The 19,147-nt window shown below is 44.5% G+C and overlaps 1 protein-coding gene across 3 annotated transcripts in view; it reads left to right on the forward strand.

The window, feature by feature from the left end:
* Window positions 1-8,875: 8,875 nt before the first annotated feature.
* The window catches only part of crim1 (cysteine rich transmembrane BMP regulator 1 (chordin-like)), a 212,504-nt gene continuing 202,232 nt past the window's right edge, over window positions 8,876-19,147 (forward strand). For all 3 annotated transcript variants that reach the window (XM_041215149.1, XM_041215158.1, XM_041215167.1), the window contains exons 1-2: window positions 8,876-9,233; window positions 14,571-14,744. In XM_041215149.1, coding sequence (XP_041071083.1) covers window positions 8,921-9,233; window positions 14,571-14,744 — 487 coding nt within the window. In that variant the 5' untranslated portion in view covers window positions 8,876-8,920. The remainder of the gene's footprint in view (window positions 9,234-14,570; window positions 14,745-19,147) is intronic.

Raw genomic sequence — 19,147 nt, forward strand, 5'->3', positions numbered from 1 at the left:
TGAGGATTTGAATGCAGCATAGGCTGGATTTCCTTCCTTTCTCTGCTGGCTGTCGAAGGTCCTAATCAAAGTGACTTTTGACAGTCTCAGCCCAGTTCTGAGCAGATGCAGGCACACAGCAGGAGAAAAAAAACACATTAACTGTTAGTCTCACACAAAATGTGCACAAAAACTGCTGCTGAAAGAATTGAGGAAAAAAAATGACATTGGTATAGTCCGGAATGCTCTTCTGAGGTGAAGGGACAGAGGTCAATTTGTATCTGGTTATATTATACTTGATCATGGAGTACTTGATGCTCATGAACATTGCCCAAATCAAAAATGAATTTTAATGGAAATCAAGGGCAACTTGGCTGAAAATTCCGAATCCACCTAGCCAGTGAGTTTATTTTTATTCTTTCCTGTGATGTGGACATTGCTGACAAGGCCAGCATTTGTTGCCCATCCCTAATTGCCCCTGAACTGGTTGGCTTGTTAGGCCATTTCAGAAGGCAGTTAAGAGTCAGCCACATTCAGGCCAAACCAGGTAAGGCCAGCAGATGTCCTTCCCCACAAAAGGACATTAGGGAACCAGATGGGTTTTTATGACAATAGGCACTTACAGATTTGATTAATCAAATTTAAATTCCACCAGCTACCACAGTGGGATTTGAACCCCTATCTCCAGAACATTAACCAGGGCCTCTAGGTTACTAGTCCAGTGATGTTACCACTACAGCACCATCTCCCCAGCAATGCTGACCTACCAGTTACAAACATTGGTAAAACTGGCTTTTAGATCTTGTGCCTTGATGGGCACAAAAATTCACTTAACAGATTTATAACCTATGGCTCAGTCACAGACACATGCTAACATGAAAGAAAACTAGTGGTGGGACATAAAAAATGGTACCTCTACATACCTAACATATAACTTAAAGAGAAAGAACTTGCATTTAAGTTCCATATTTCACATGCCAAGGAAATTCTAAGCAAGTAACTCATCTCCTGTCTCCCCAAAGCCTGTCCACCATCTACAAGGCACAAGTCAGGAGTATGATGGCATATTCTCCATTTGCCTGGATGAGTGCAACTCCAACAACACTCAAGAAACTCAACACCATCCAGAACAAAGCAGCCCGCTTTCACCCTATGCATCACCTTAAACATTCACTCCCTCCACCACCAACATACAATGGCAGCAGTGTGTACTATGTACAAAATGCACTGCAGCAATGCAAGGATCCTTCGACAGCACCTTCCAAATTCATGGTGTCATGACCTAGAAGGACAAGCGCAGTAAACGCATGGGAACACCACCATCTGCAAGTGCCCCTCCAAGCTACACACCTTTCTGACTTGGAAATATATTGCTATTCCTTCATGTAACTCCCTCCCTAACAACATTGTGAGTGTGCCTACACCAGATGAAGAAAGCAGCTCACCACCACTTTCTCTAGGGCAATTAAGGATGGGAAATAAACGCTGGCCTAGCCAGTGACACCCACATCCCTGGAACAAATAAAACAATTCCAAAATAGGTCACAGCTACAAGTTTCTTCTGAACTGCAGTTGCAGCTATTATGTGAGCAGGTGCAGCAGACAAATTGCATACAACAAGGTCACACAAATAGCAAATGAGATAAGTGACCAGTTTTGATCGTGTTGATTAACGGCTAAAATGTTGACCGAGGTACCAGGAGAGCTTACTGCTCTTCTTCAAGTAGTGCTATGGGTTCTGTTACTTTCACTTGAATAGACAGAGGTTGGGCCTGAAGTTTAACATTTCACACAAACGTAAGAAAAGGATAGGATAATTAACTAATCCATCAGGGTCACCCCTTCCAGACATGATGTAGCTATGCTGATCATTGACATTCCTCCTTTGTCTCACAATCTTGTGTAGAGACAGGATAAGAGAGAAAAACCTAAAGGTAATTTAGGGAAAACGCAGGGAGATTTTCTTCTGATGCCGCATGGCAATCAGACAAGCTCCACTAATCTACAGTAAGTTATGAGTCTCAGTAATCCCAGCCATTTATTACTATCGTTTGAAAACCCTTCCTCCTGTGAGGAACTAACCAACTCCCCTTTTGAAGAACTGCATTGAATCCATACTCATTGCATGCAGTAGCAACCTGTGCCAGAGGGTGGTGACTGTTTATGAAAATAGATATTCCCAAACATCCAGCCTAACTTTTTACCTCCATATTTTATACTCAAGACTCCAATGTCCTAATCTTTACCAAACTGAGCATAGTTTCCTCCCTTCATTGGCTTGGAAACCTCAACCAAAGTAGAAAGAATTTACACTTTTATATCATATTTCCCAACCTCAGGGTGTCCAGAAGTCCTTCATGGTCATTGATGTACAATGTAAAGCATGGCTGAGCAACCAATGTCTGTAACAACATCCTAGAAGCAACTCACATCTCATCCACTAATCATTGCAATGCTACACAGGTTGATTATTTCAAAATATTGAACATTTATCAACCACAAAGTGAAACCTGAGGAAACAACTACTCCCTTCCATCACTCAGCTATCTACTTTGGTGCCTTTAATAACCACCATACAGACTGGAGTTATTCATAATCCATCAAAGATGGTAATGGGTTACCAAGTTGGGCATCTAGTAATGACCATGCCCAGAGTCATGAACCTAAACAGCATAGCATTTCCATTCAGTGAAATGCAGTCAAGGCTCTTCCCCTGACAGTCGTTGGTTTGCTTCAATCAACGGACATCCACAACCAGGATAATGCATTATTCTCAATTCTCTGCCACACATCTATTCCAATCTTCATTTATCCCACATCAGACCCAGACTACAAGTCATCAATGGAACTTCAGAAAAACATTTGGACTTTGCTAACAGAGAATGTTGAATAAGTCATTGTCTCTTTCCCATGGCATAATCTCCCAATCAAGGAAACTTACAAACACACTTGTGGCACCCTCTAAAGGTTACAAAATCCATGTTACCTCATGGCTTTTGTCCCTTGTACATGCCACGCTTGGGCAAAGTAAGCACTGATCCATTCAAACTTCGCAAGGAATTTGGTGATTTAGATTATTACCTTGAACTATTTGGTACTGCCCATTGAGCCCATTAGGTAAAGTTAAGCTGAATGTTCCTTTTACTTGCTCGAGTCAAGATAGCTGGAACCTCATCCATCACCTGGATACTGCTCAAAGTCCACCAGACATGATCATCTGTGTCGACAAATGCCATTGCTAGTTGTCTACTGAATGTGGCAAAAGGTCCCAGCAACAAAGTCTTTGAAAAGCACATGATGATTGGCACCACTCGTCAAAATGCCCCAAACTAGCATGCCCCCCCCAAACTTGACGCTGTGCTACATAACAGGAAACCTGCTATGCATCCAGATACCCTGAGTTTTTGAAGAACCTTGGTCCATAAATTCATAATAAAAACAAAAAATGGTGGAAATACTCAGCAAGTCAGGCAGCATCTATGAAGGGAGAAACTACATTTTCACCACGGGAGCCAGGGATCCCAGCCCAGCATAAAATCCCGGCTATTGTTTCAGGCCAATAACCTTTCATCAGAACCGGTAAAGGTTCAAAATATAATATGTTTTAAGGAAGTGAAAGGGGGGGAGGGTAGGAAAAAGCAAAAGGGAAGGTCTGTGTTAGAGTGGAAGGCAGAAGAGACCAAATGACAAAAGGACTGGTGGTGCAAGGCCAAAAGGAATGGTAATGGGATAGGTAAAGAAGCAACAGATGTGTCTAGAGGAGGTGTAAATGGCAGAATGATGAACAGCTACCATCTGAAAGCAAAAACAAGAGTGAAATTGAAACATGCAAAGCAATAGAAAACAAAATGATGACAGAGATTTTGGTCTGAAATTGTTGAACTCAAATGTTCAGGCCAGAGGCTGCAAAGTGCCTTATCGAAAGTTGAGATGCTGTTTCTCCCTTCCAGAACTATGACGGGGTGCTCATCCTCACCTTACACCCCACCAACATCCATATTCAACTGGCCATCCAACACCATTTTGCCACCTCCAGCATGACGCCACCATCAAACACATCTTCCCCTCCTTTCAGATTTCTGAAGGTACTGTTTCCTACATTATGCCCTGGTCTGCTCCTCAAGCATCCATAATCCTCCTCCCCTTCCTGTGGCACTATCTATGCAAGTGCAGGAGATGCAACACTGGCCTTATTACCTCCTCTCTCCTCAATATCCAAACACTCCAAACACTCCTTCCACGTGAAACACCAATATATGCATACCCTTTCAATTTGGTATACTGTATTCACTGCTCACAATATGGTCTCCTCTACATCCGGCAGATCAAACGCAGATTCAGTGACCGCTTTGCAGCACACTTCCATTCAAACTGCAATCATGACCCAAACTTAAGGTTACCCGTCATCACAATTCTCCACCTTACTCTTGCACTGACCTCTTTTTCCTCGGCCTCTGCAATATTCCAATGAAGATTCACGTAAGCTGAGGAACTTATGTTTCAATTTCCCATGCTCTACTGGAGCCACATGCCTGCTCTAAGTGAGTCGGCAAGTAAAAATTCCACCCATAGTATCCTGCAGCATAGAAGGGAGCCATTCAGCCTGCTCTGTCTGTGCTAGCTCCTTGAAAGAGCTGTTGAAATTAGTCCTACCTCCAAGCTTTTTCCCCATAACCCTGTAGATTAGTTCTCTCAAAATACTTGCCCAGTTATCTTTTGAAAGCTTATATGGAATCTGATTCCATCACCCTTCTAGGTAGTGCACACAGGTCTGTGACAAAAACTCTTCATTTCCCCTCTAGTTATTTTGCCAATTATTTTAAAGCTATAGACTCTGGTTATGAACTCATTTACCAGAAGAAACATTTTCTCCTTACTTTATTGAAACCTCTCATAATTTTGAATACTTCTATCAGATCTCCCCTTAACTATCTCTGCTCTAGCCTTCTCCAATCTCCCCACATAATTGAAGCCCCTCTTTTCCTAAGTGTCATGTATGTATTGGCTGTTCCTCAATATGAGGCTGTCATCTACTCAGGGTCACAAGTTTCTACATTGGGTCTTCATGTGACTGAGCAGGCTAATTCTCGACCAATTGATTTTTGGACACATGGGACAGGACGTTCCATGAGGTAGTGAGATCCGGAGTGCAGGATTTGCTTCCTTTTCTTTCCTTCTGTGCTGGTGTTCTGCCTCAGCATTAAGATATTGTGACTCAAAGCATAATGCAGCTTGATGGACAAGCTGTTGCTATTCTGAATGATTGATAGCAAGCTCCTCCCAGTCATTAATATCAATGCTGCCACACTTCCAGGAGAGCTTCAGTGTGCCTTTGAAGCATTTTCTTTGTCCTTCCCTGTTTGAGAGTTGGGAAAACTGGAAAAGTTTCCAGCCATCCAGACACAGTGCCCGGTTCATCAAAGTTGATTTTGCAGGAGTTCTGCCTGAGCGCTTGTGGAGCTGGCTTCAAGGAGGATATTAGTGTTCATTGACGGTCCTTCCATTGAATCCAGAGAATGTGGCGGAGGCACTGCTGTTGGAATTTCTCTAGTGCTCTTCGGTATCGCTGATACAGCATTCAGGTCTCACTGCAGCACAGGAGTGCCGTGATGACAACAACTCTGTAGATTAGGACTTTTAGTGACTTGCAGAGGTCTTTGTTGTCAACCGCTCGCTGCTGTAGTTTGCAAAAGGCTGAGATGGCATGGTAGGTCCTCATCAATGATGGCCTGATGGTGGCTGCCAAGGTATGGAAAGTGCTTAACATATTCCAGTCTCTCCTCCAACATATATGGGAGGTGGAATATTTGGCTGACCAGGTGTGGGTTGATATACATAAGAACATAAGAAATAGGAGCAGGAGTAGGCCATTCAGCCACCCAAGCCTGTGCCATCATTCAATAAGATCATGGCTGATCTGTTCCAGGCCTCAACTCCTCTTTCGTGCCAGCTCCTCATACTACCTGATATTTCAAAAATCTATCTTCCCTCCTCTTTAAATACTTCCAGCGATCTAGCCTCCACAACTCTCTGGGGTAGAGAATTCCAGACATTCACTACCCTCTGAGGGAAGCAATTCCTTCATATCTCAGTTTTAAATGAGTGTCCCCTTATTCTGTAATTAGCTGTTTTGGCAACATTCAAGAACAGGCCGTGTTTCTTGCATACCGAACTGAAGTCCCTCATTACCTACATTAGGCAGTGGCTGCAAAGCACTTTGAAACGTCCGGTGGTCCTGAAAGGCGCTATATAAATGAAAGTCTTCCTTTCTGACATCATCCCGGTAAATCTCCTCCGCCCGAGCCCAGGTCACTTTTGGGTCACAACATTGACTTGCTGCTCATCTGCAGTGTGGTTTGCAGTTTTTTTAGATGTCCAGCGTTTGTGAACTTATAGGAAATGTGGGAATGAGATTTGTAATCACAAAGAGTGGGCCAGATGGCAAATCAGTTTAAACATATGGAACTCTGTTTATTTTAAAGAATAACATATCAAAGTAATTTACGTTTTTTGAGTTCAAATGAATGAAACGAATGAATATCATCCCTGATGAATGTGACTTTGTAGGTCCGCATAGGTTAACTAAGGGCCACGGGCGTGATTTAATGTTTACTCAAGTAGGCTTTTCTCTGCATTATCCGCTTCCCAATCCAGCCCCATTCAGCTTAACCGTGGTTTTATTCCGTTCCAGTTAAAATGGTCGGCGAAATACTTGGAACCCTTTTCATTCGCTCTGGAGGCTGGCAAGTGCTGGGCATTTGGGACACGCACAAATTGGCATCACACTGGCAGGCTCCCTCTGCACTGACAACTGAACAACGACCTCCCCACAGTGCCGGCCTCATTCCCCTTCGTGTCTCCAAACAAAACGCTGCCAAATAGTTTGCCCTTTCTGTCCACGAGTTGCGCTTCTCTTAACGCAGGGGAACGTGGTTGGGGTATTTTTCACTCTCTCTCTCTCTCTCTTTCCTGTCCTGCACGGACTGGAAGCAGGGTTAACTGCATCCCCACGTGGGAAAACTATTTGAGTAACACTGATGGAATGTTGTACAGAAAATTCCTCTTTGCCTCATTTACTCACGGCATCACTGCGGCTATTGGTGGGGGATTTTCATTTAGACCCGGGAGGAAGAAGGGCAAAGGGGGGGGGGGGGGCGGTGGGGAGAGTGAGAGAAAGGGGAAGGGGTGTTGGTGGGTCCTGGAGATTGAAATATTTAAAACTTTTGTCTGGGAGTCTTTGGGAAACAGAAACTTAACATGTCATTTTGGTCTGTCTCACACAGCTCACTTACAGTTACTTCCTGTAATTTCGGTTTCGTGTTATGTAAGCGAGTCGACCTCCCCCCACCCCCCTTCCCTTCCCACCTCCCCTCCCATGTTGGAGTATTGAATTTTTCCGTCATTTCGAAACCTGATTGTAAATGTCAAAGGAACTGCGTCTGACAGACAGGCTATGGAAATGGCACGCTTAAAATCTTTAAAAGTGAAAGGATCACTCAGATATGGAAACGTAACTCTTGAGCGTGAGGGCTATTTATCGACGTTGGGGGGGGGGGGGGTGCGGTGGTGGTGTGGAGGGAGTGAGATTTATCCTTTGTATGCACGGGAATCTGCAGAATGTGTCCATTTCTCTTGTGCCTGGTTGGTTTGTACCTGTGAAAAAAGGATAGGGCTTTTAAATGTGGCATTTACTACCACCAACCTTCCAGAATTGCATACATTATTTGTCACAGTATTGGATATATATATATATATGGGGAAACTGCTCGCCACACAGCCGCAAGGAAGGGCCAAAAAAAAAGGAAGGATAATTTAGATGGCTTGCAACAATGTCTGGAATGCACGCATGCGCTCTGGGTTCGGTTGTTGCGGGAGGGGCGGGGGGAGAGAGAGATGAGCGAGGCCCCGCCCCCCCAGGAAAGTTTGGGGGGGGGGGAGAGGAGGTGGGGCTTATTTTTCTTTTGGATGTTGTGCAGGCGCGCGTGTCCAATCAGCGGACGAGGAAGGCGCGGGGCGGGGCGGGGAAGAGGCTGTGAGACGTCACAATAGCGGCGAGGTTTGATTGACGTGCCTGCGTGTGTGTGTGTGTGTGTGTGTGTGTGTGTGAGAGAGCGAGATGGGCGGGGGGAATGCGGTTGGTTGGTTGGCTGCTTGCGGGTTGAGTTGGTTGGTGTGTCAATGTGTGTGTATCCATGTGCCTGAGTGCGGACCGAGCGTTGCGCTGCTCAGCTCCAGCTCACTCACTCACTCCAAGCCTGAGCTTGTGCCATTAAGCCGAACGCTCCTTATGACAGTCCGACAAGGCGCTCGCTCGACAGCTCCGAGGAAATCCCCTTCCCTTTGAGAAGGAAGCAACATCCGAACAAATTCTTTTTTTTGGTGGAGTGAGAGTGAGAGAGAGGGGGGTTTGGAAAAAAAAAACCAAAAAATTGTGGAAAGAACTCTCCAGCTTCGCAGTTCAGTTTTGTACGGACAATTCCGATTCTGTTTGAAGAGACAGGGTGTTGTGTTAGGGAGGGAGGGGGGCGGGAGGGTGGTGGTGGTGTGTGGGGGGGGGGGGGGGATTGTGTTGAAGTAGAGAAAATTAAGAAAGCCTGGACAACTTTCTTGAAGTCTTTCACCCAGACAGAAACTTTTTATTTTGATTTTTTGAGGGGAGGGGGGTGAAGGCAAAAAGGAAAAGAAATTCTTGATTCTCTTGTTTTCCCTTTCTTCCCCCCCCCCCCACTCCACCACTCCACCACCCCCTCCTGTCTCTCTCTGCATGTCCCTGTCTTGTGTCGGAGTGGCATCCTCTGAAGTGATCGTCCAAGAGGAGAAGAGTTTTTAATCTTTGAAACTTTCGCCGTGATTTTAAGTTTTTTTTGGGGGGGGGTGGGGGGGGAGAAAAGTTGTTTTGTCCCTTTTTTTTAAAAAAAAAGAAAAACAGCGGGTGCGGAAAATGTTCCCTTCAGGGATGTACCTGGCTGCCAAGTTGTTGGCAGTCCTGCATCTTCTTCAGTTATTGGCTCAGGGCGGCCGGGCTCTGGTGTGTTTACCGTGCGATGCATCCAAATGCGAGGAACCCAGGAACTGCCCCGGGAGTATCGTGATGGACTTCTGCGGCTGCTGCTCCACTTGCGCCAAGCAGAAGAACGAGAGCTGCGGCGGGGTGTACGGTCTGTACGGGACTTGCGACCGCGGCCTCCGGTGTGTGATCAGACCCCCTTTCCACGGCGACTCCATCACCGGCTACCAAGTCGGGCTTTGCGAAGGTAGCTTGAGCTCAAAGCGCGGAGTTTTAGTAACATGGCGCGATGGCATGCGTGTGCTGTAACTTGGACCCGAGAGTGAAGTTAACTCCAGTTGCAGTTTGCACATTTCAGTGGGAGGGGAAAGCGACGTTTTTTCTTTATATCTCTGTGTGTGTGTGTGTGTGTGTGTATATATATATATATAATTACATTTATATAATCTCGCCCCCAGGCATTGGAAGCAACATTTTGCCCTGCTGTATTTTCCAAAAAGCAATGCACCTTTCTGGGGCTTTGCTGGGTTTTAGATTTTGTATTGTATTGGATCGTGGCTCGGATCTGTATGTTAACTGCGTGGTTGTGGGTTTTTTTTTTGCATTGGCGTGATGACTTGCATAGCATTGGATTCGCTATTTTTTAAAATTTATATATATATATATATATATATAAAATATATAATAGTACATCCCCAGCTGTGTGAGGCTGTGATCTGTTAGAATGTACAGGCGATCCATTTTTTTTTCGCTTGCCAACAGATGCCTTGCTGTTTTTGGATTCGGTGCTGGGAGCCCTGCCTTTGACTGTGGGCTGTTGAGAAGCGGGGGGGGGGGGGGGGGGGCGGGGGGTTGACAGGAATGTTTGCTATGTCTGATTACGGATCGGCTCCTAAGATTTGGAAGCCACACCGCTCTTCTTGCCTCCAGGAAGCTGAGCTGCGAGACACTGTGAGCTGTCGATGTCGAAGGCAACGCTTCTTTCTGTCTGTTTAGGACACAACAGCCGCACGCGCACAAACAAACAAACAAGCACACCAGAGGAACTTTTCGCTGCAACTTTCACCTATTCCCTCGGTGTAGCTCACTCCTGTCATTTAAAAGGGAGAATGCACCGTTACAGATGTGGAGCATCTGATAATGGTTATCCATTAGTTTAAGAAGATTGGCTTAATATAGTGGTTGGGGTGAAACACCTTGCCCACTTACTACACTAGGCTATCTTATATATTGGAATTGGCATCGGAAACCTCATGCTCTCAATCCGATCACGTACTTGGTTTAGTTTTCACCAGAGCTGTACCTGTGTTTGTAGATAAGATGGGGGGGGGGGGGGGGTGTGATTTGATGTGCAGGGTCTATTTTATTTTTTTTTGTTTTGGAAGCTTCATAGAATCAAATTGGCAAGAGGATTAAAAACATAAATGTCATCCAATTTTTTAAAGATGTTGGAAACACTTCGCCTTCTGCAAATTTGGCTCCAGCGCGAACCGGACCGACCTGATTTCATTCAGTCAGCAGAGTTTTTAAAAGTAGAACAAATATTGCAGCCCTCTCAAGAGGACAGTAGTTATATTTAAAAAAAAAATCTCGCGAAATACTTTTCAAACCTCTAACGCTCCCCACCCCGCCCCCGTTAATTCTTCCTATTAATTTTCAAGTGCAGAAACTTGCAAGCAAGAAGCTGTCTTGAGCTTCCAGCCTTGAAAGACAGGCGGCAGCAATGAGTCTTGGAAAATAAATTCTCACGATGGAGCAAACAAAACAATAGCTGAATTCAAAATCTCTTCTCCAGGAACTTAAGTCGATCGTTTCTTTATTTGTTTGTCCGGCTACTGCCGCAGTTACCAATCACCTAACTTTGTTTCTGAGACCTTTGATTGGGGAGAGAGTCAAAGGCTTTGGGTGGTTTTGGAGGGGGGGTGGGGGGTGCAGAATCAGATCAGCCATGGTCTTATCAAATGGTGGAACAGGCTTGAGGGGCTGAATGGCATCCTCCTGCTCCTAAGTCCCATGTTCCTATGTTTCAGGCTGTGAGGAGGGAGGGAGGGGTGGAAAGGAGTGTTGGAAACCAGGTACACAGCATGCGTGAGAAATATGTTTGTTTTGTAAAGGTAACTTAACTTTTGGCCTCCAGAGCTTTCTTCCAAATTCCTGGGCAGCAGGAATGTCAGCATTTTTTTTTTCCCTTTCTTATTCTGAAAGTTTAGAGCTCTCCACCCTCTCTCCTTTATATCCCAAGGATTTCCTTAACTGTACCACTGGGACCTCTTTGGGCTCAGTTCCAACCCCAAAGCACATGATATAGCAAAACAAGAGTTGAGCACTTAGGATGACACAAAAGAGAGCAGCTCCAGCACACCCCAAACCCATGACCTGAACTTCCTAACTTTTAAACAAAGCAAGATTTTGATATGTCTAATTCTGGTGTGAAATTCTGAAGCAGAAGTTTACAGGGGAATGTTGGTTAAAGGTGTTATTTCAGGCTTCTGAATGCCTCAGCAAGTTTAACTAGTAAGCAGCTGAGCCCAGGCCTTAGTCAAGATCATGATTAGATGGTTTCAGCTGGTGAGGGAGTAAGGATGCTGTGGTAGATGTAATTTGGGTTTAAAATAGTGGAAAAGTGGAAATAGCATCAAAGAATCGCAATAATTATACAGATGGAAGATATTTGAACCACAGTTTTTCAAGTGGGGCTACCTGCTTTAATCCCATTTCCCAGCTTTTTTCTCCCCATCCTTTTATATTCCTCCTTTTCAAATATTTACCCAGTTCTTTTTAAATGGCACTACAGCCTCTGCCTTGGTCGGTGGTAAAGTGTTACAGTGTCCCTCTGTGTGCAGCTTCCCCTCCATTCTAGTGACATCAGTGCATTGGGGTTCCCAAGTTCCAGGAGGCACCAAATATAATGTTAGTTCTTGTAACTAACAAGAGTTAGTTAAGGGCAAATCAGGGATATTTGACTTAATCAGTGTCCAGTGATCTCAGCTGGAAAACTGATAGGATGAGGCTTAGCCAAGATGCTACCTCCAGTCACACAAGACTGACATAGGATGCTGACCACTGGACTGAGGTACCAAAGGGAACCCATGGTCTAGTAGGAGTAAGTGCTTGTACAAGGGAAGAACATTGACAAGAGGAGGTTGATAAGGTACCGGAGGGCAACTTGGGTCTGTGAAAACTTACCCTAATTAAGAGTCGATGCCTGTACAAGAGAAGAGCAGAACATTGACCTGGAAAGAGGGAAATTGTGTTATAAATCTTACAAACCTAATAGCCTAGGAGAATTATCTGATAATTGAGATATAGGCCACAGTGCAAATGGGATAATGTGATCACTGATGGATTTATTACTATGCACTATATTTATACTCCACTTTAAATTAAAAGAAACTCAAAGTACTGTAACAAAAACAGAATTACCTGGAAAAACTCAGCAGGTCTGGCAGCATCGGCGGAGAAGAAAAGAGTTGACGTTTCGAGTCCTCGTGACCCTTCGACAGTTCTGTCGAAGGGTCATGAGGACTCGAAACGTCAACTCTTTTCTTCTCCGCCGATGCTGCCAGACCTGCTGAGTTTTTCCAGGTAATTCTGTTTTTGTTTTGGATTTCCAGCATCCGCAGTTTTTTTGTTTTTATCAAAGTACTGTAAAATGGGTAAATTTCACGGATATGTTTTTCCACAATATTCATTCGTGACAATAGCACCTCGAAGTTTTTTTTTGAAAAATTAGTAAGTGCTGTGTATTATATTGACTAATAGAGTATGTGAGCTGACAGTATGTTAACTGCAAGACCAGCAGCCTATTGTCCCAGCTCGTGACCTCCTCCATGCTTAGACTGCTGAGAAGGGCTACGAAGAGCATATATAGGTTGCTGGTTAAGATCGAAGGGCCAACAAGGGGAATAAACATGTTGATTACAAGAACTAACGTTGTATTTGGTGCTTCCTGGGACTTGGGAACCACGATGTGCTAATGTCACTAGAATGGAGGGCAAGCTGGATGAAGTCATTGCACACAGAGGGATACCTTAAGACTTTACCACAAGTGGCTATCAAGGCAGAGGCTGCAGCACCATTTAAAATGAATTGGATAAATATTTGAAAAAGAAGAACATAAAAGGATGGGGAGAAAAAAGCTCGAAATGGGACTAAAGCAGGTAGACCCACTTCAAGAACTGTGGTTCAAATAACCTCCACTTGTATAATCACTGTGATTCTTTGGTGCTATTTCCTCCTTTATCCAGTATTTTAAACCCAAATTTTTGCTTTGTTATCCATATGAAACGTTTTCTTTTATTTCTTGCTATGTCATAGATTTCCATTGTGTTATCTCCATGAAATGCAAGAAGGAACTTTATAATTGATAAGGGAAAGCCATCAGTCAGGTTTAAGTGATTACACAGGATAGTTATTAAAAAGCTCCCCTAGTGACCTTGGTGGGTAAATTTAGGGGGTGGCGTGATGCTGAATGATATACATCATGGAAACCCCTGATCATTCTCTAGTGTGCACTGAAATAGCTGGTCTCAGGCAGAGGAGGAATAAGGGTTCCTTCAGATTGGACAAGAGGAGGGAGAAAACAGTTCTGGAGATGGATGGGGTGTGAGCTCCTGCCACAAGTCCAGTGAGCTGGAAGGCGCTAGTCAGACAAGGACATGATCTGGCACAGCCACAGTGCATCTGTAGCCTGTCGGCACCTCGTGGTCTAAGCTCACACATGTAGAATGGACACTTGGGGGCGGTACTGCAGAACTCCTGCTACCTGTGGAACTGTAGCATAACATGAGTCAGCAGATACTGGAGAGGAGAAAATGGGAAAAAATGGGCATAAACAAATGCAAAATATAGTGTAACTTGTACTATTTTATCAAATATTTTTACCATATCATTTGTTTGTGTGTGCAGAAAAGTTCCAGGTCAGATGTCTAAATGTGACCCGCAATGCGGGAAGAGAAAAGATCCTTTCTGTTTTCTTTTTAAATCTGGACCTGCCATGATTTCATATGCTGTTTGTTAACTGAAGAATATTCAGAATGAGTAAAGTGAAAGTAAAATTGCGGGTGTGTGCACACAAGAATTGTGAATAACTTGAAGCTAACCACCGACATCACTCTGGTGTCCATAATCACATCTGTATCACACCTCTAAAATAATATCTTCCGCCATCATTATTGTGGGATGGTGGTGGGAGCCTTTAAATGCTCAGTACTTTTAAAGGCACTGTGCTATTCAAAACTTCAGTGTTGTAGGACATACATGGGGTGTTGCAGTGCTTTTATTTATTGTCTCCGTACCACTCTGATATTCCCCTTTAAAGCATTGACTAAATTTGAATGCTTAAAGAAAGATTGTTTTTAAAACTTTGAAGGCGAATCATGTGGAAAGCGATTAGTTATTGAGTGTTAGAGAGGACCCCACATATGTCATATATAAACAAGTATTTGGGAGCAATTCCATTAATCAGTATCTAAACTAGTGCCAAGATTGTGACTTCTTTGATACTTAAGCACAGTTTACAGCAACATGTAAATTGTAGACTTATTTTGATCCTGGCCATGTTCTGAAAATACTTTTCTTTCAGATGAGAGCTGGGAAGACGACCAACTCCTTGGACTTGAGCCCTGCAATGAGAACCTAGCAACAGGCTGCAACATAGTCAATGGGAAGTGTGAGTGTGACACCATTCGGACCTGTAGCAACCCATTTGTCTTTCCCAGTCGGGAAAGCTGCCTTTCGGCGTTAAAGCGGATTGAAGGTAAATAAGCACTGAATGTCAGTAAAGTACTTAAGATTAGGAGTTGTAAATTTGGCATTGCCTTCTGTCCCAGGTCATGCTAAATATTGGTCACATATATATATAAACTGACTGTTTAGTAGGTGTGGGCAGATAGAGAATTGAGAGTAGAGTCCTTTAGACTGATGTCTGTCTTCAATCCACACCCACTGATTCACTCTGTCACTGTTTGCACCTATTATCTATTTGAAAGCCTCTGTTCTACCACAGAATTCTGTATGCCCCGAAGCTCAAAGGTGTTTTGTTTACATTTCCATTTGTTATCTAGCTGTTATTTCTGTAGTCCTATGAAGTCAGTTTTACTAAAATTTCAGTGCAGAAGGAAGCCATTTCCCTGCTTTTTCCTGCACCCTATAATATGTTTCTAGTTTCCCCAATTGCCACTCATCTTTCTCCTGAAAACCTGCTTTTAAGAACAATCTCTCAAAGGTTTGGGAATGACAGACCCAATCAGAACCAGGAGAGACATTAAGAGGAAGTGACTGAACTCATGGTTGAGGAGTAAGGTTTCAAGGGGGCTTTTGAAGGTGAGAAGCTATGTAGCAAAGGCAAAGGCGTTTACAGGAGGAATTGGAGTGCCAGGTCAAGAGAGTTGAAGGCTCTAAAGTAGTGGTAAAGTGGAAGGACAGGAGCATATGCAGCAGATCAGAGCTGGAAGGTTGGAGGATTAAAGAAATGATACTAAGACTGAATGCCGCTACGGGCGCAAAATGGAAGGTAGCAGATGGGCTGCTCATTTCTACACCATGCCCCAGTTTCCCCTTCCACTGTAGTCAATAGCCAACCCACTGCTGCCTGTTTTTCTTCCTGCCCCAGTGGAATTTTTCCAAAGGGCTGGAGGAAGGAGGTCATGGCACAGTGGGTAGTGTCCCTACCTCTGGGCCAGAAGCTCTGTGTTCAAGTCCTATTCTGGGACTTGATGACCATGTAAATCTTTCGAGTACAAACCCGTTTCCATCTGTTTCAGATGAAGTTGCATTGTTTCATAGTTTGCCATTGTGAGATTTGAACTCTTGATCTTGGGGTTACAAGCCCAGTACCATAACCACTTGGCTATTTAGGCCAAGCCCGAAGGTGCATTGATAATCTGGCCAAGTAGATTGATTATCAGCCTGCAAATCTTTCCAATACACCTGATGGCAGGCAGTAAGAGTGGGAGAGTTTCCTGGTCAGCCTAAATGCAGAAGGCTAAGGCAAACCAGTGCAGTACTTTGCCAAGCATGATCATGGTGATCATGGTCACCAAAGCTTTTGAAGGGCCTGATACCTGGAAGAGGAGAGTTGAAGGAGGCCACAATGGCAGTGGAGGGATTTTTAGACCTGATTCTTTTTTATCTATTCTTAGTATTGAAATTATTCCCCTTGCTACAAACTGTGGAAATAATCTTTCATTATTTAATCTCAACCCCTTTCATAATTTGGAGCTGTTCTGTGTAAACCCCACCCACCATCAGTGAATACAGACTTCATCTGTTAGCCTGTTTATAACTATATCCTTAAACCCTTAGTATTATCCATGACAGCTGTTGCACTATTTTGATTAAGCGAAAGCATAGATTTCCCCAACATTCTCCTTTAGCCTCGCCCTCCACCTTGTCTTTGGACCAGTTAGCATGAGAGACAAGGTAGTGACTTAAGAAATGGGGGTCAGACATTCAGCTGGGAAACAGGAATTTCCACATTCCAGCACATTAAAAATGCACTGGACACTTTTGTTGGCATTTTAATTTAATGTTACAGATGCTAAAACGTTTCTATCGTTATGCATCTACGCAACGTGTTGCAATTTGCTTGGCTGTTAGCAATAGAATGACAGTACTTGCAATGCTCCTGCTGATAGTTTCTGAAGTTGAAATCAGCCCCGGGGTTCCCGGGAGCATGTTAATGTTTGCAGGACGTTCCTCTGTGCACAAAACATATGCAAAACACTGCTGTATGGTACAGTGGACACACAGATGGGCTGCTTTTAATGAGCACAGTCATAATATTCACTGGCAGTTCCAAAAGTCCAAAATATACGCACTCAGCGGAAAGCCAAGTGGCATTTGCTGCCATGCCCTGTGTAATGGGAGGAGGTATAAAGAAAATTTCTTAAGTGGGTCAATGTCGACAGGATGTCTTGTACCCAGCCAGCTGCAACATCGAAAACAACCTTTAGCTTGGCTTAAAGGAGCTGTATGCCTTGAAACAGGCAGGTTACACAATGAGGGCCTCAACGTTTCAACCCCTGGAATCTGCGACTTAAAATAGCAGCTGGCATAAGTGTGGTGGCAAGCAGGAGGGCAGGATGCTGCCTCTGCTTTACACCTCCCTCCCCATGCCCTGTTCTTGACGGGTGCTGGAGGAGGAGGGATGAGAGGATGAAATTATTCCTAGTTACCCATAGGAAAGGATGGACTGGATTTTCCATCTGGGGTCAGGATCCCAGCGTTGGGATCAAATGTAGGTCCTGACCCCACACCAACAGAAATGGTCACCCTATGCGATTTACGGCGAGCTGGCCAGTGAGTTCCCATAGGGCCCGCTCGCCTTTCATTTAAGGCTGACGGGTGGGCACCGAAGGCTGGAGGACCTATAGGAGGCCCTCCAGCAATGACACGTCAGTGGCCTCACTGTCCAAGGTGAGAGCTGCCGATGCCTGCCGAGAGAAAGAGAGGGAAGGGTGCCCTCAAAATGAAGATGTCCTCTGAAGGCCAGGTTAAAAAAAAAAACAATTTGTTTTAAAAATGGGCACAGCTGCCGCACCACGACCAGTTGATCAAATGTGGGTGCAACTATGGCCCGACAGCCCATGATGGGTCTGGGATGGGGTGTCCCTAGGGGGATGAAGCAGCCCTGTCCCATCCCCACTCCCATCTCCCGCCTGCAGGTCATCTCCTCTCACTGGCCGTGCTTCAGTCACTGTGTTGGGTGCACCCCCCCTCTCCAGTTTGATTGCATAAGGAGAAATTAATTACCTGAATTGGTACCTGCCACTTGCCATGGGTAGCCGTTCCACCCCCAACCCGGCCTTCCCAAAAATATCTCAGGGGCAGAAAGATGCTGACAAAACCAGCACGCTGGCTGGCAGCTCAGAAACCCTGCCCAAAATTTCATCAGTGTACACAGCACCAAAAATAACATCCTTTATAAGCCAACAGACATGGAAAGAGTGAGAAATCCACTGGTAGATAGGTAGAAATCTAATGGCTTCAGGGATGTGTTAAGTTGTGGAGACCCTAGTTTTTAAGTCTGTGCTTCAGAGGTGAGTATCAGCTCCATCTGCGTGACTAATCCATTGCTTTCTTTGTTATTGGAGCCACTCTGCTCTTTCTAGGCAGAGGTGTCTTAGTAAATTCCACCTTTGGGTAGAATGGGTTTATTTTTGTTTCAAGGAGAGTGCTCAGTGTGTGTCTGTGTGTGTGTCTGGCTGTGAGTGTGTGCGAGTCTGTGTGTGCGTGTGTCTGTCTGTGAGTGTGCGTCTGTCTGTCTCTCTGAATGTGTGTGTGTGTGTGTGTGTGTGTTTAAAAAAATGAATTTCTGTTTTCCTTTGTGGAAAAATGGGAAATCCTAAACTGCATGGGTGAAAATTAGCCACTACTGTGGCTGAGCAAGGTATAAAAGCCGATATACCCCGCCCAACATCCTTCTACACTCATTGCACAGAGGGACCTGTTGTTTTGGTCTTGATCTGCTGAAAACAAATATTTGGCAAGTTTGTTTGGGTTTGTCCTCCTGGCTATGTGCAGGTGCTGGCAGATAGCTGCATAGCAGTCTCATTATTTCACTGGTGATAAAGCAACGTTTCAAAAGGCTCCTACTGCCTCTGAAAAAAACAAAATGGGAAGGGGGCAGTCTGTGGAGCTTGCTGGAAGTTATTTGGCCTTTTTTTTTTATTGACCACCCCTTTATCGCCCCCACACATGCAATATTTGATTGAGTCCCTTTTTTAGCAAAGTGAGGAATGCCTCTGCTGGGAAACATAATATGTTTCCGTGTTATGCATCCAATGTCAGGACTTTATGCACCATGTGAGGAGCAGTAATTGTTAGATTTAAAAAAAGAAGCTCCCTCATCTGTGTCCCTACAAGTGCCTTGATTTCAACTTCTATTATCCCTGCTATACTATTTCCATGTTTCACATCAGTCATCCCTGTGAAGATCGGGTGGGGCATGTAAGTTCCTCTGTGCAAGATTTTAAATTAGTTTAGCTACAGCCTACAGTGGCTCTAGAGTGGCAGTTCAGTTTACATTGTGCTTTTTGATAGCACAGTCAGGACTGTCCTACGCTCATTTTAGTCTCAGGCCCTTATGCAGCTGGAAGAGAAAGGAAACTTTGCCACAGCCCGTGGACTGGACTTAAGACAAGGTCCCTAGATGAAAGG

The sequence above is a fragment of the Carcharodon carcharias genome, chromosome 2, assembly GCF_017639515.1.
Source record: "Carcharodon carcharias isolate sCarCar2 chromosome 2, sCarCar2.pri, whole genome shotgun sequence".
NCBI lineage: Eukaryota > Metazoa > Chordata > Chondrichthyes > Lamniformes > Lamnidae > Carcharodon > Carcharodon carcharias.